Source organism: Buteo buteo, chromosome 12 (assembly GCF_964188355.1).
Source record: "Buteo buteo chromosome 12, bButBut1.hap1.1, whole genome shotgun sequence".
In the NCBI taxonomy this organism is placed as follows: Eukaryota; Metazoa; Chordata; class Aves; order Accipitriformes; family Accipitridae; genus Buteo; species Buteo buteo.
The window spans coordinates 3510868-3524137 of NC_134182.1; the positions used below are offsets into that span (position 1 = coordinate 3510868).

Below are 13270 nucleotides of genomic sequence, written 5' to 3' on the forward strand. Positions count from 1 at the left end.
GCTCTGAGGTTTGCCTTTGTGATCTTCACGTTGCGTTAATTAATTGTGCTTGCTTATAGTAAAGCCACAGGTCTGGTTAAGTGTAACCAAAGTGAGGGATTTTATTGGCAGTTTGGTATACTGTGGTATTGTGTTTCAGTTAGAAATCTTGCTCTTGGCCATATCCAAACATACTGAACTCAGTAGAAAGGCTCCCAGATGTTTACCAGTAGTTTGGATGAATTTAGAAGAATCCTCTTTGGAGCCAAGAATTGGCCTTGCACATTCTGAAAAGTGTGAAATTGATGCAGATAGTTAATCATACGATGTGCTTTTTGACTTCCCATTTCAGATGCTAACATGTGTTTTCTTGTTACTATTTAAAGGTCAAATGGCTGGTGACCACACACGGCTGGAGTTCCACAACATAGAAACAGGAATAATAACAGAACGGCGCTACCTGTCTTCTGTGCCTTCTAATTTCATTGGGCATCTACAGAGTCTTACATTTAATGGCATGGCATACATTGACTTATGTAAAAATGGAGACATCGATTATTGTGAGCTAAATGCAAGATTTGGGTTCAGGAACATCATAGCAGACCCTGTAACCTTTAAAACAAAAGCAAGTTATGTTGCATTGGCCACGCTACAAGCATATACATCTATGCACCTTTTTTTCCAGTTCAAAACAACTTCTCTGGATGGATTGATACTTTATAACAGTGGCGATGGAAATGATTTCATTGTGGTTGAATTAGTAAAAGGGTATGTATGGATTAGCATAATGACAAAACCAGTCTATTCAAAATTTATATACAGGAGAAGTACAAGGGGGAAAGTTCAGGATACAAATCTTTACCTGACTGGACATATATGATTGATGAATGTTGCTTCATGTTAAACTTCATATGCTTTATTGTGACTCTTTCTTTCAGATGAAGCTAGATGCCTGAAAAATATGAAAGTAAATAATAAGTATAACTTCTGTAGTGTTTACCACAAAGAAGTACTAGTTTGTAGCCTTCCTCTTGTTCTCTCTCTACGTATGTATGCATGTATTGGTACATGTAGTGCTCGTTACTTTCCAGAAACTTGGGACTGCATCTCAGCTCATCTAAACAAATGGCGATTTCTCTGAATTAAGGTCACTTCCCCATCTGGCATTCATTGCTGTCTTCTGGTTTTGCCAGCATTACTGAGGAGTACAAGGAAATAGGAAATATTGGACATATTAATTAGTGCCCCCTTGCTACGTAAAGAAAAAGGAAACTTTTCCAATTTTTTCTCTTTTCCCAGGTATTTACACTATGTATTTGACTTGGGAAATGGTGCAAATCTCATCAAAGGAAGTTCTAATAAACCTCTGAATGACAACCAGTGGCATAATGTGATGATATCGAGGGATACCAACAATCTGCACACTGTAAAGATTGACACTAAAATCACAACACAGAGCACAGCAGGAGCCAGAAATTTAGATCTCAAAAGTAAGTACAGTAATTCCTGCATAACCTACAGTGAGGGTCATTACAGAATGGTAACCTGAATAAATCACATATGTAAAGTACAGTATAATTTTGTAATACCATATGAAATGTTTTATTTGATAATAATTGATACGGTCACAAGAGATGACGACTTCTTTGTTAGCCTGACAATGCCAGTTTAGTAGTAGTGCTGCACAGTTAGGCACAACTTTAAATGTGCAAAAATGCCACAGGAAAAAAAAGTAGAAAATGCTAGGAACACAGAGTGGCCCATATATACCAAGAGATAATTGGGGGACTAAAGAAGCTCTAAAATGTCTATGAAAAAAGCTTGGTTTTTACATGAACATAAGTTATAAGTGGCATGCAGAACCACAGCCCACTTTACAGTATGACTACAAAGACTTTGCAGAACTGATGATCTCTATGTTAGAGAATTGGGGGACATTTTGACCTGTCCCTCACTGTTCAGTATTCCACATAAACCCAACTTTTTATTGGGAAAATAAATGCAATGCAGCATTTTGATGTTATAAAATACCTTGTAAGTGAAGCGATCTTATGTGGCAGTCCTCCAGTGAATCAGTTATAAATACTAGTTGCCAGATGTATTGAACCATAAACATACTCGCCTAAATATGTAGTATGTTGTAATTTCAATTGCAAGGTGGCATAAACTTTGTTTTGTAAGTCTAAACCTACATTTTATAGGTCCAGCTAGCTTCTCAAGATCATTTTCAGAAACCAAACTGATATATATATGTAGATTTTAAAATAAGTAATTGTAATCAGTTGTAAGGCTGGGCTTCTGAAAAGCTAATTTGCATCAGAGGGAAATATCTTTTTGAAAGGATGTGTAAGTATACTTTTAAAATACTGTCTACCTAATCACACATAAGAAAATATGTTCTGGTCATGTGAAAAAGTATTGTGTTTTTAACATTCTTTATAAAACTACTTGTTAGGAAACCCAAAATTTCATAATAGTCAAAGAAAATTTAATATTTCAAAAGCCAGGATGTTCAAAGTAGATATTAATATTCCATCAAGAGCTTATTCCTTGCTCAATTTTCTTTTAACTACCTCTGAGTCACAGATAATAAGCTGACCTTAGTAATTATTCTGGATTTTGTGATATTTTACATGTTTGCTTCACTTGAAAGTGTTATTAGGATTGTAAGAAAGACTCCTGATATGCCATAATCTCCAATAAGAGATTCTTCATCAGAAATGCTTGGTTTATAAATTAAAGCTTTTCAGATGGTTCACACTCCATTCTCAAAACTGTTTTTAAAATTTCTGCCATGTTATTTCTCATTTTTGCATTCTTGTAAGTATGGTCGATGTTTATTGACACAATGTAATATTTCAACGTTATTTTTGATGCTGTAGAGAAAGCATCCACCTTATTCTTTCACATTTTTTGCGGTAGTAAGTACTATTATGCATATGCGTATGCATGTATATATATTTAATCTGGTTTTCTTTTTTCCCAGTATATTAATTAGACATGAGTAGGAAAAACAATCCTGTTAAGAACTGACAACTAAGTTAACACAGTCATTTTATTCTACATCTTTTTCAAACTGAACGTGGTGTTTTGGTATGTTGCTTTATTTAAGAAAACAGTTTGAACAATATGCTTAATAAAGGCACTAGAGGGCAGTGTTATTTCACTAAATGCACTGCTTAGTGCATTCACAGGGAAAACTCGTCAGTCAGGATAACCTATAAAATCCAACATTCCTTTGTTTTCTTCACTTTGAAAATTCTACTTTTGTTTTACCCTTTTGAAGTAAAACTGTATCCATGGCTGATGCATTTTCTAACCTTGAATTCCATTGGAAAAAACTGAAGAACATGACCAAACTTACTGAGATTTGAAGCACGGAAGGTGAACGGAGATGCTGATTTTCTCTAGTTCACCGCCCAGGAAATGTGCCTAGTAAAAGAATAACAAGCCTGACATATTCAGTACAGTAATGTATAGTGTGCATCTTTCTCAAACTGATCTAGCTTACACAGGTCCTCAACCTCTGTCTTCTCATAGTAGTATGTTCATTTTATATTTTTAATGTATTCTATTACATTTTGCTCAGTCAGCTTCCCTTAAATATGATACAGCATATATCACAAGAATTTATATTGGATTTGGGGGGAGTTTGAGCTGATATGTTTTAGCTACCAGGCTAAAAAGGAGAAAAAAATGCCTTTCATTATTGTTTTTTCTTCCATTGTATTCAGTTGAAATGCTTTCCTGTGGCTCATTCTTTTCTATTTTATGTCAGTCTTTCTTATGATGACACATCTCTGTAATGCTATAAACACTCCATACACTTTACTGATACAAGCAGCTATGGTTAATTCGTTGTTCTGTATTATTTTAGCCCTAGCAACAAAGCAAATTCAAAATTATACTTCCTGCTAGTGATATTAATAATTCTGTTTAACCAGAGTTAGCATTAGGTGAAATATAAATGTGTACAGATAACACAGAATCTGCAGCCTTTCTGAGTAATTGTAGAGTTACCAGATTTCTGATGCTGAAATCCAAGTTAATCCTGGAAAGATAAATCACATACATGCAGGTTTTTGCAAATACACAGTGAATTTGGTATGGAGATGTGACACAGATTGTGTTGTAGAGCATGCACAGCATGCTGGTTGTCTGGGAAAGCAGACAGTTGCCATAAAAGTATGGGAGAGAATTTCTACTATATGTTTCCTTTTGGGTGTAGGATTTGGCTATATAACACAGAAAGTTCATTATTACACATGTGGCTTCCCTGCATAACCTCTGGTACAATTTCAGTGGACTGGCATGGGTACCTGTGGAAACACTTATATTAAACTCTCCAGCTTAATTATTGCTGTAATTAGATGGGTAAATTATAAATTGGATACAAATAAATGAGTGAAAAAACGTCTGTGTTTGGATTCCAAGAACTGTGTTATTTTTCCTAGCAGAGAAAATTAGCAAAGTGTACTCAGGTGCAGTTCTAGCAGATAACCTGTGAAGATAAATGAGTCTTAACAGCAAAGGCAACGCAGCTCAAGCCTGCCAACATTCAGTTACACAGCAAATTTCCTTTCATGTCTTTCATGAGCAGGTTCCCTGTCCTGCTTTCAGTAGAGCTCAGATGGTTAGCACGGCTACAATTCAAGGCCTTCGCAGACCGAAAGAGTTGGGCGGAGGGGAATTCTTGTTTGCTGTACTTAATGCTGTGCTCTTACGGTCTGAGGGCTCTGAGTAGCCTCGAAGCGGCACAAAAATGCAAGCAAAAGTGGAATTCGACTTGTGGTCTTGTTCCTCAGCTGTTGCCAGAGAAAAGAGATCTCCTTTGTTCAGACTGTAGGTATTACAACATCTGTAATGTCTCTTCCCTCTCTACGCTTTCTTCCTGTGGTGTGGGAAATCAGAGTTCTGTCGGACCTTTTTTTTTTTTTTCCTTTTAATAAATATTTGAAGACACATGATCTGCTTTCGAGGAGGAGGAACGTCCTCAAGCATGGTTTTGTATCCATTTACCTACTAGGGTTTGTTTAATCTTCCTTTTGCTTCTCTCCTACACATATAAGGCACTATTTTAATCCCCAAAGTTTTCACCCACTTTCTTTAAATAGCAAACATACAAAAACCTACAAAAATCCACTCAGAATTCTCTTAGAATATCTCTCAGAAAATTAAAGTATTTTAGCATTTTTAATTTAAATTGAAATGAAAAGTTGAAATATTGCACTCTTGCAAAATGAAAAGCTAAGGAATGCTGCTGTTATTTTAGATTTAACAATAAGTAGTTACAAATTTTTCTAGGAGTTGATAGTTTCAGTACTTCAGTATCCCATCCTATTCCAAACTTTCTAGCTATGCTGTATCCTCCAGGATGAACTGCAGTCATCCCAATTTTGATATTGGGCTAACTATATTTTCTTTTTAAAAGGAAATCACCATTACAAAAACAATAATCCTACCCAACTCAATATTTATAGTTTTATTTTTGTTGCCTGTGCATCATTCCATACATTAAGACCTGCTTTTTTGAATTGACATCCATAATTTCAACTTGTCTCACTGTCATCCTCTTCCACACAGCTTTCCCAAGTGTCAATTTGAGAGTCCATTGTGAGTCATATGTTATTTCTGTGCTGTTATATCACTGCATGCTCAAAAAATGCTCTTCATATTAGAGCATACATCAGAATCAACTTCCTTGGATTTAAAAAAACCTGTCTAGATCTCTTGTCTGGTTTACTTTTATATCTGTAGCTCTTCACTGGCCTCTGGCTTCTTCTATTCCTTTGTGAGATATGGCTGCTGTTACTATATACATTTGCTTTTCCATTTGCCGTTTTCTCCGATAATGCAAAAACAGGCTAGTCTGAAGCATCTGAAAGAAAAGTAATCATATTAATTTCTGGTCCACCTCAGTGGTTTTACAAATGCACTGAAATATACTGCTTCCATGTACATAAAGACTCTCTTGGCAATTAATTCATCCTTGTAAACTTTTAATGCAATTAACTAAATTATCAGTGGATCTACTAGCCTGGCATATTCATTGATGATTTGCAGTAGTCACTTAATCTATTGATATTTCATTTGCCTGTCAAAGTAGGTTTTTCATGCTATGCAAAACTGAGCTAAATTAGTCTTGATCATAAAGAAGATTTCTTGTTCCAGCAATGGTAATTGAAGTTGTTTCAATTTCATATCATATTTGTCTGCATTGTCTTATGTTGAGCCCATTATTATCATTGGTGCATTATATGTTCTTCTCTATATTACAAGGTCTATATTAATGCCACTGATCCTTCATATTTCTGTTACTAAGAATCAAAGCTTTAAGAAGCACAGAAAAGTATTTTATATAAAAACTCAAATTTGTACAAATGAATGAGTATTAATGCTTAAATTTCTCAAATAAACATGCATGAGCTAATTGTAATGACCTTGCCAGTGGGCTGTGAACTCTTCATGCAGAAATAATGCTCTGTTCCAAATGCAGAGTTCCAAATACTGTCAACAGAAAATAGATCTTCCTAATGTGACCTATTGGAGTAGACAATGGCAAATGCAGCTGTTGTCTTCCTGATAGTGTTGGGAAAGCAACCTCTGTCCAGAGGGAAAAATAAGGGACTTAAAACTGAGAGCTCTTCTTTGAGACTTCCTATGTAGCAAAAATATATGGGCACATTAACAGTAAGTGATTGGACAACCTGGTCTAACGCACATTCCTTTATCCTCCTTTCTTTGCAACTTGTTGCATCCTGCTTCTGAACAGCTATGCTGTCTACTAGGCTGTGAAAATAATTTTGGTAATGATAAGCCTTCAGAAATTGTATCCAGATTTCCAAAGTTATGAGATGGGGAAAAATTAAAAATCTACTCCAGTACTTCTGGATTAAATAAAAATTAAAGAAAATACGCTAGTGCTTGTGCTGAGCTCTGTGAAGTCAACAACATTGCAGTAGTCTTTCAGATCACTCCATGGTGAGAGAAAGTTTTTGCTTTCTGCTTCTTCTCCCCTGCTCTTTTCAGTCCCTTACACACATACAAGTGTATAGATTTGCCTACATTCCTACGGCTGTTTTGCATGCAGGTAATTACCATTGCTGATTGTGGAATTTCTTTCAAGCCCTCTGGAATACTAAGTAAAAGTTACGCTAAGGATACTACAGGAAACATGTATGCTCTTAAAATTTACAAACCCCCCTGGATATTTAGTGTCAGTACATCCCACTGAATCCTAGCACTCGCCCAGCCAAGAAGCACATCCTAAACTTGTTTTCAAAATGTGCTGCCTTGGGTATGAGCACGGTACCCTCATGGATCTTGGTATTCTGACTGAGCAGCCCTTTTTGCAAAAGAGCTGCTTTGTGTAATATCCTCAGAGTCCAAAGGTGGTTGTCTTGACTAAGAGGTTGGTAATATTATATAAAAAAGTTCCCTCTGCAAACTTACATTCAAAATGAGAACGTTTAACCTCTCAGCTTTTTGGTGGCTTTATGGGGAGAATCTTGCCTAAAGTACTAGCTAAAGGAAGAGTTTTGTAGAGGATGATCTCTGAGGTGTAGGATGCCTCTTGGAAAGAGGAATTCCTCACTGTTTTGGAAACAAGCTCTGCTAAGAGCTTGTGTTGGCTATTAAAGCAGAGAGTGAGTGAACAATTTCAGAAGAATGTCAGGAGCAAAGGAAATCTGAGTATACCATGCCATGAAAATGCCTGTTTCATTAGATTTTTGTCTATTTTTTCAGGTGTAGACAATGTACAAAAGTGGTCAGAACAGGAAAGAAATGAAGGACATTTGATGTGCTTGAATGCCTCACCTCTCCACCACAACCATCCCCCTCATACAGAATAATTGGCATAGCATCAATTCTGTGGGAGATAGATTACCACACACATTTATATGGCAATTAGATTTTATTATTGACCATTTAACATGCATCACCAACTTTCCTCACAGTCCATTGGACAAACAGACTGCTTTGGTTTTAAATCTGTTTAATCTTTTTCAATGCTAGTGCTTTCCATCTAGTCTTCAGTGGGGGGAAAAACAGCAAAGAGAAATAAAGTGGCTGGGAATCTGAGAACTGTTATTGTCAAGAAAATGTTAAGTATTTTTGCGTAACTGTTTCTTGTTTGAGAATACATGTCATTTGAGAACAAGATTGTTGGGGAATGGTGGATTTTAACCCGTAGATATCTAAGGGAATGTTCAGACTTGAGCACTTACCTTTTTAGTATCTACTTGTATCTATTGAAAACTTACCTACTAAGGACATGGTCATGTCATTACTGTTTCTCCCCCCACCCCCCCAGCACCCTTTCTATCATGCAGCTTTACTTGTTTGTGAAATATAGGCATATTTGCATAACCATTAATCAGTTCTGAACAGAGCAAAAAAACTGTGACAGGAATGAAAACTGAGCACCAAGAGGCGAATGCAGAAGTGGAGAGCATGTCCAGCTGAGATGCGAAACAGCAAGCAGCATAGCAAGAGCATGAGAATTTTCTAGACAGAAGCACATTTGTACCAAGCGCGCAAAGTCTTCAACGCAGTTATGAGAGTAGCAAGGTTATGAGTAGTGTGATGGAATCGGGAGACATGGAGAAAGGTAGAGCAGCAGGTATATCTCCAGTGTGGACTGCCATAGAAATTGGTGGCAAGAGAAATCTGTAAGGTGCTCTTTTCTGGTGCACTCATCAACTGTAATTTCTCTCTGGTACCTCTTAATCCTCACTGCCTTTTTTTCTGTCAATGTGGATTAGGGTGCAGTGCTACAATGAAATTGTAAGAAGAACAGTGTCAGTCAAAGGAGGAAATATCTTCAAAGTTGAATTCTCTTGACAAATAACTATGATATGTCCCATATGCCAATAAGGATGACTGAAGAAAACCCACAGTGCCAGCATTTCAGTGCTGGTGAATTTTTTTTTTTAATACCTTTAATAGGGTATTCAGGGAAGGTACTGAAAGCAGTGTAAAATTGGGCTGACAAGATCAGTTTCTATATTCCTTCCCAAAAGAGTGACATGCTAACCCATAAATTCCCTTTTTTGCCTGTAATAGTTTTGCCTTGCTTGGTTATCAGTACAGGGATTGTGGAAGACGGAAGGCACCACCTGTCACATCGTACAACTGCCTCTTGCCCAAAGTATTTGAAAGGACAGATAACTCATCAGAGCCTGGACAAGTAAACTAGCCGTCCTTTCCCTTCTTATGTGAGAGAGAGTCTAAAAGCGATGGAATTCATCACTCCAGCAGGAAAAATTATTTGAAAATCCTACTTTTCTTAAAAAAAACAACCCCAACAACAAAAACCCAAACACATCAAAACCAAAAGACTTCAACCACAAATCAATACTGAAGCTACAGAATGGACTCTTTGAAGTGAATAACTGGGATAAGTGGGCATAAAACACTAAGTTTACACATTCATGTCTTCCCTCAAGTGCCCTTGCAAGTGGTAGACAAAATTCAGTCATGCTTTGCTCTAGCACCAAACAGGCCTGTGAATGCGCATTCTCTATCTCTATTCTCAAGTGCGTATTCTCTACCGCAAAGGGAGATTTGAAAAGCCATATGCTGGAGCGTATGTGCTGCAGAAACTGCATGGATGCATCATTTAAGTCTTTGTCAACTGTCCTTCAATTTATTATTGGGTTATGATCACAGCAGGCTTCTTGATTTATTTAAAAAAAGAACAATTATATTTCATTAACATTTTTGAAAGTTCAAATGATTTTTTTTTATATGGAACAAAAAGTAAACATTTGGTCATGAAAAATGAAAGTGGGCAGACACTCTAGAATCACCGCTCATCTGCTCTTCAGGCCCAATTCCTTTTCTAAAGTGTGTGTTGAAACCCCACATCTGAAAGAAGTGTCACCACTCTGCCTGTTGTACAAAGTAAATGGTAGGTATGTTGGAGAGGGGAGAAGGTCATTAAGGACAAGTAGGGTCCTATATTTCATTGAATGTCAAAGGCATCTGGATGCCTACCTGACATTTTCATTTGAGACAGTATCCCTTGATTCAAGATCAGGAGGTTGTCTATTGTGTTTAAGTCAGTGCATATTCACTCTGTGTGAGAGTAATTTAATTTCACATTTCAGTTGCCTCAAAAATACCATAAGTGGGGATTGTGCGGGTCTTCCCATGTTGAGTTCTACCTGGTACTTCATTGTGCAACTATTGAGATACTACAAAGCAATTTCTGTTGATCTTGTAACAGTCCATTTTATGAAGGACTTGAAGAAAGTGCACACTGTTTTTCTTTCGAGATTAGACTTTCCCTATGGTATTTCTCAGTCTTTGCACTATTCATTCCTCTTCGCCTGCCTGAGGGAAGAAGCTGTTATATGCTTGATCATTTTGAAATAGCATATTTGGAGAAAAGTGTGCCTGACACTTTGGCTTCACCACAGCCAGATGTTCTTTTGTATTCTCGTATGTCACTGTTGTGCTTTCAGAACCCACCATGTTATGCCAGAGCTCTCCATCTCTTTTTCAGGGACTAATACCGCCCTAGTACACTCCAGAAGCATTCTTGCTCCTAGCTGTAGTAGTGATTTAGTACAATGTGATGTTAGAAATACGACAGAGAAACTTCTTCTAAAATAAAAGAGAAAATAAGATAATAGCTGAAAGTACAGTAGAAACCAGCAGCACAACAAGACACAAAAGGAAAGAATGTCTGCTTTTGGAGAGAGTGATGGATTTGAAGATGCCTTTGTGCAGCCGTATAAAAATATTCCAGGGAAATTGTCTTTACGGGTTATGAAAAAGTCAACCCACGATTCCTTCTACTGTTTTATTTTGTCTTTGTTTTCATTCATACTTCGAACTATATTTGAATGAATGGTGTTTATTTCTTGTCAAGAATGGTGCTCAGGAAATGAACACCAGATATGTACAACAAAACATACAAATTTTGGAGAGTAAAGAAACCTAACTATATCCTGGTTAAACTACTGGTTCCCTGAGCAGTTTTTACATGTTGCTGTTACCATTATAAACACATGGATAATAATTTTCTCTCTACTCGTGCCTGAAAACAATGGTAGTCATTAAGTGAATAGTTTTTTTCCACCAGCACGTATCACATAAGAATTCTTGGGTGTCGACATGAATTAGGAAAGGAGGAAAGTCTATGAGGTGACCTCCTAACCATGTCAGTAGTGCCAAATAATAAGATACTTCTGCTACTTATTCAGCAAAGAAATAAATAGAACAGCATCTTCAATTTTTATTTTACATTTCTTTGGTTTAGCATTTGCAAAGTTCTTATTTTGAAGAAATATAGAGACTTGGGATAAAAAAAGGATGAGTTATTACAGAAGGATTTGGCAGTATTTGTTTCACCAACAGTTGTGTGTGACTCACTGTTGTGTGGCGTTTGTGCATTTTTTTCATAAGTGTGATTCCAGTAATTAATACATTGAGAACTTGGGTTCATTTATTAGCTAGCAGTTTGTTTCTGTGTTAAATTCACTTGTTCCTCAAAGCACAAATCAGCTGTAAGTCAGAGAAGAGATACACAGGTGTAAATAGGAAAGCTCCTGTTGGAATAAATGAAGATCTGCATTACCTGTAAAAGACATAAATCAAACCCACTAAACTCAACTCTTTGTCAGTGCTTAGGATATAACTGACCAGTACTATTATTGCTGTGATTTATAGGCATAGCTCTGAAAGTGCTGCCTCCCAGTTGATTCCTCTGGCCTACAATGAACAAGCCAGTGAGAAACACTGTAGCATACTTCATTTTTCTGATACCAAAAAAAAAAAGAGAGGAAAAAAATCCTCCCTCTCTAAATAAAAGGGGATAACTCTGTGTACTGACTCTTAATATAAGTAAGAAGAGAGTTGTGAGATTAAGTACTGTGTGCTCTCAAGTGCTTTATTTGAAGTTTCTTCAGAGATCAAATCAAAATCTTGGAGCACTCTATTCCCTCACCTATTTCTTTATTACCTGCTCCTTTGTTTATGCCAGTTGATATATTTTATATGATTTGGTTATTTTCCTCTTTAAATTAAGTAGTCAGGATGGTTATGAAAAAAACCCAGAGACTTTTTCAGGAACACATTTAAAAATCAAAATAAACTTCAGAAGAAAGTACATGCATGACAGGTAATAGCTATACTTTAGTTCCAGAAACTATGCTTAGCACTGTAATACAAGTATATCCCTTTCTATATGTATCTAAAAAATGTGAATCTGTTGAAAGGAAGAAATAGAAGAATTGCATTTTCCATAGCGCACAACTCCTGAAATGGTCACACATTTTCAGTGGTAGCAGTGTTGTGATAGCATTGCATTTAGGCTGCAGCTAGTTTAGATAGTGTCATGATCTCATAGTATTGATCTGATGAACTGTGATACCTCAGTTAATGAAATACCTTACCTGTAATTCATAAGGGTAAGTAGGCAGATACATAACAGGGGATTAATCCTGGTTTAGAGCGTGTAACGTTTCCAGTAGTAAAGCTGTACTTACTTAAGAAGCAGAAAAACAGGAGCAAACCTGAGAATTTTTATCATACTGTGTTGATTTCTCTGATCTTTTTTAGTGGGAATAGAGACAAGCTTTATCTTTTCTGAACCTCTGCTAATGCACTTTCAATATACAAATATTTTCATTAACAACGTTTTCTGCAATTCTGTCTCATCTGAATTTCTAATGGATTGAGTTTTGTAGGAAACTACTTCTTCACTGAGAAGAATGTGAGAATGAAGCATCTGATTAACTGAAATAAAAGTAGCTATGTAAAACATTTGTGATGGCAGATATAAAAAAAACAACCAAGTGAAAAAAATTAAATAACTTTTAAAATTAAAAATCTGAGTATTAATTCCAGAGCCTATCCATTAATAAAATTTTGTCTCTGAGAGAAAGTGTGGGTTTATGCCATCAGCAGCAAACTCAAACCATATTTGATATTAAATCTGGGAAAGGTGTAGCCCATAGTCATAAAAAATACTTGTATATACTTTATAAAAGGTGAACTCTTATAGTCAGTATGGCTGCTCAATACATATGACATGTATTAGTGTAATGTGTTAGCTAGCGCAAAGCAGCTAACTCAAGTTATTTTGAACATCAGCAAAGTTAAAATACTACCCAGAACATGTCTTTGTTTGTGGAAACTGTATCTTCAATAGCATATAATAATCAGTTCTAATTATCAATAGTCCTAAGGAACTCTAAGTAGAGTTGCAGTTTATTTAGACTCAACTTAATGTATCGTACTTCTGTGCATATGATACCTAGTTGAAAATATTCCAGACTTT

At 36.3% G+C, this 13270-nt stretch overlaps 1 protein-coding gene across 3 annotated transcripts in view; it reads left to right on the top strand.

Annotated features, from left to right (window-relative positions):
- NRXN1 (neurexin 1) overlaps positions 1-13270 on the top strand; it is a 718668-nt gene that overhangs the window by 345634 nt on the left and 359764 nt on the right. For all 3 annotated transcript variants that reach the window (XM_075042422.1, XM_075042423.1, XM_075042424.1), the window contains 2 exons: positions 366-747; positions 1279-1469. In XM_075042422.1, coding sequence (XP_074898523.1) covers positions 366-747; positions 1279-1469 — 573 coding nt within the window. The remainder of the gene's footprint in view (positions 1-365; positions 748-1278; positions 1470-13270) is intronic.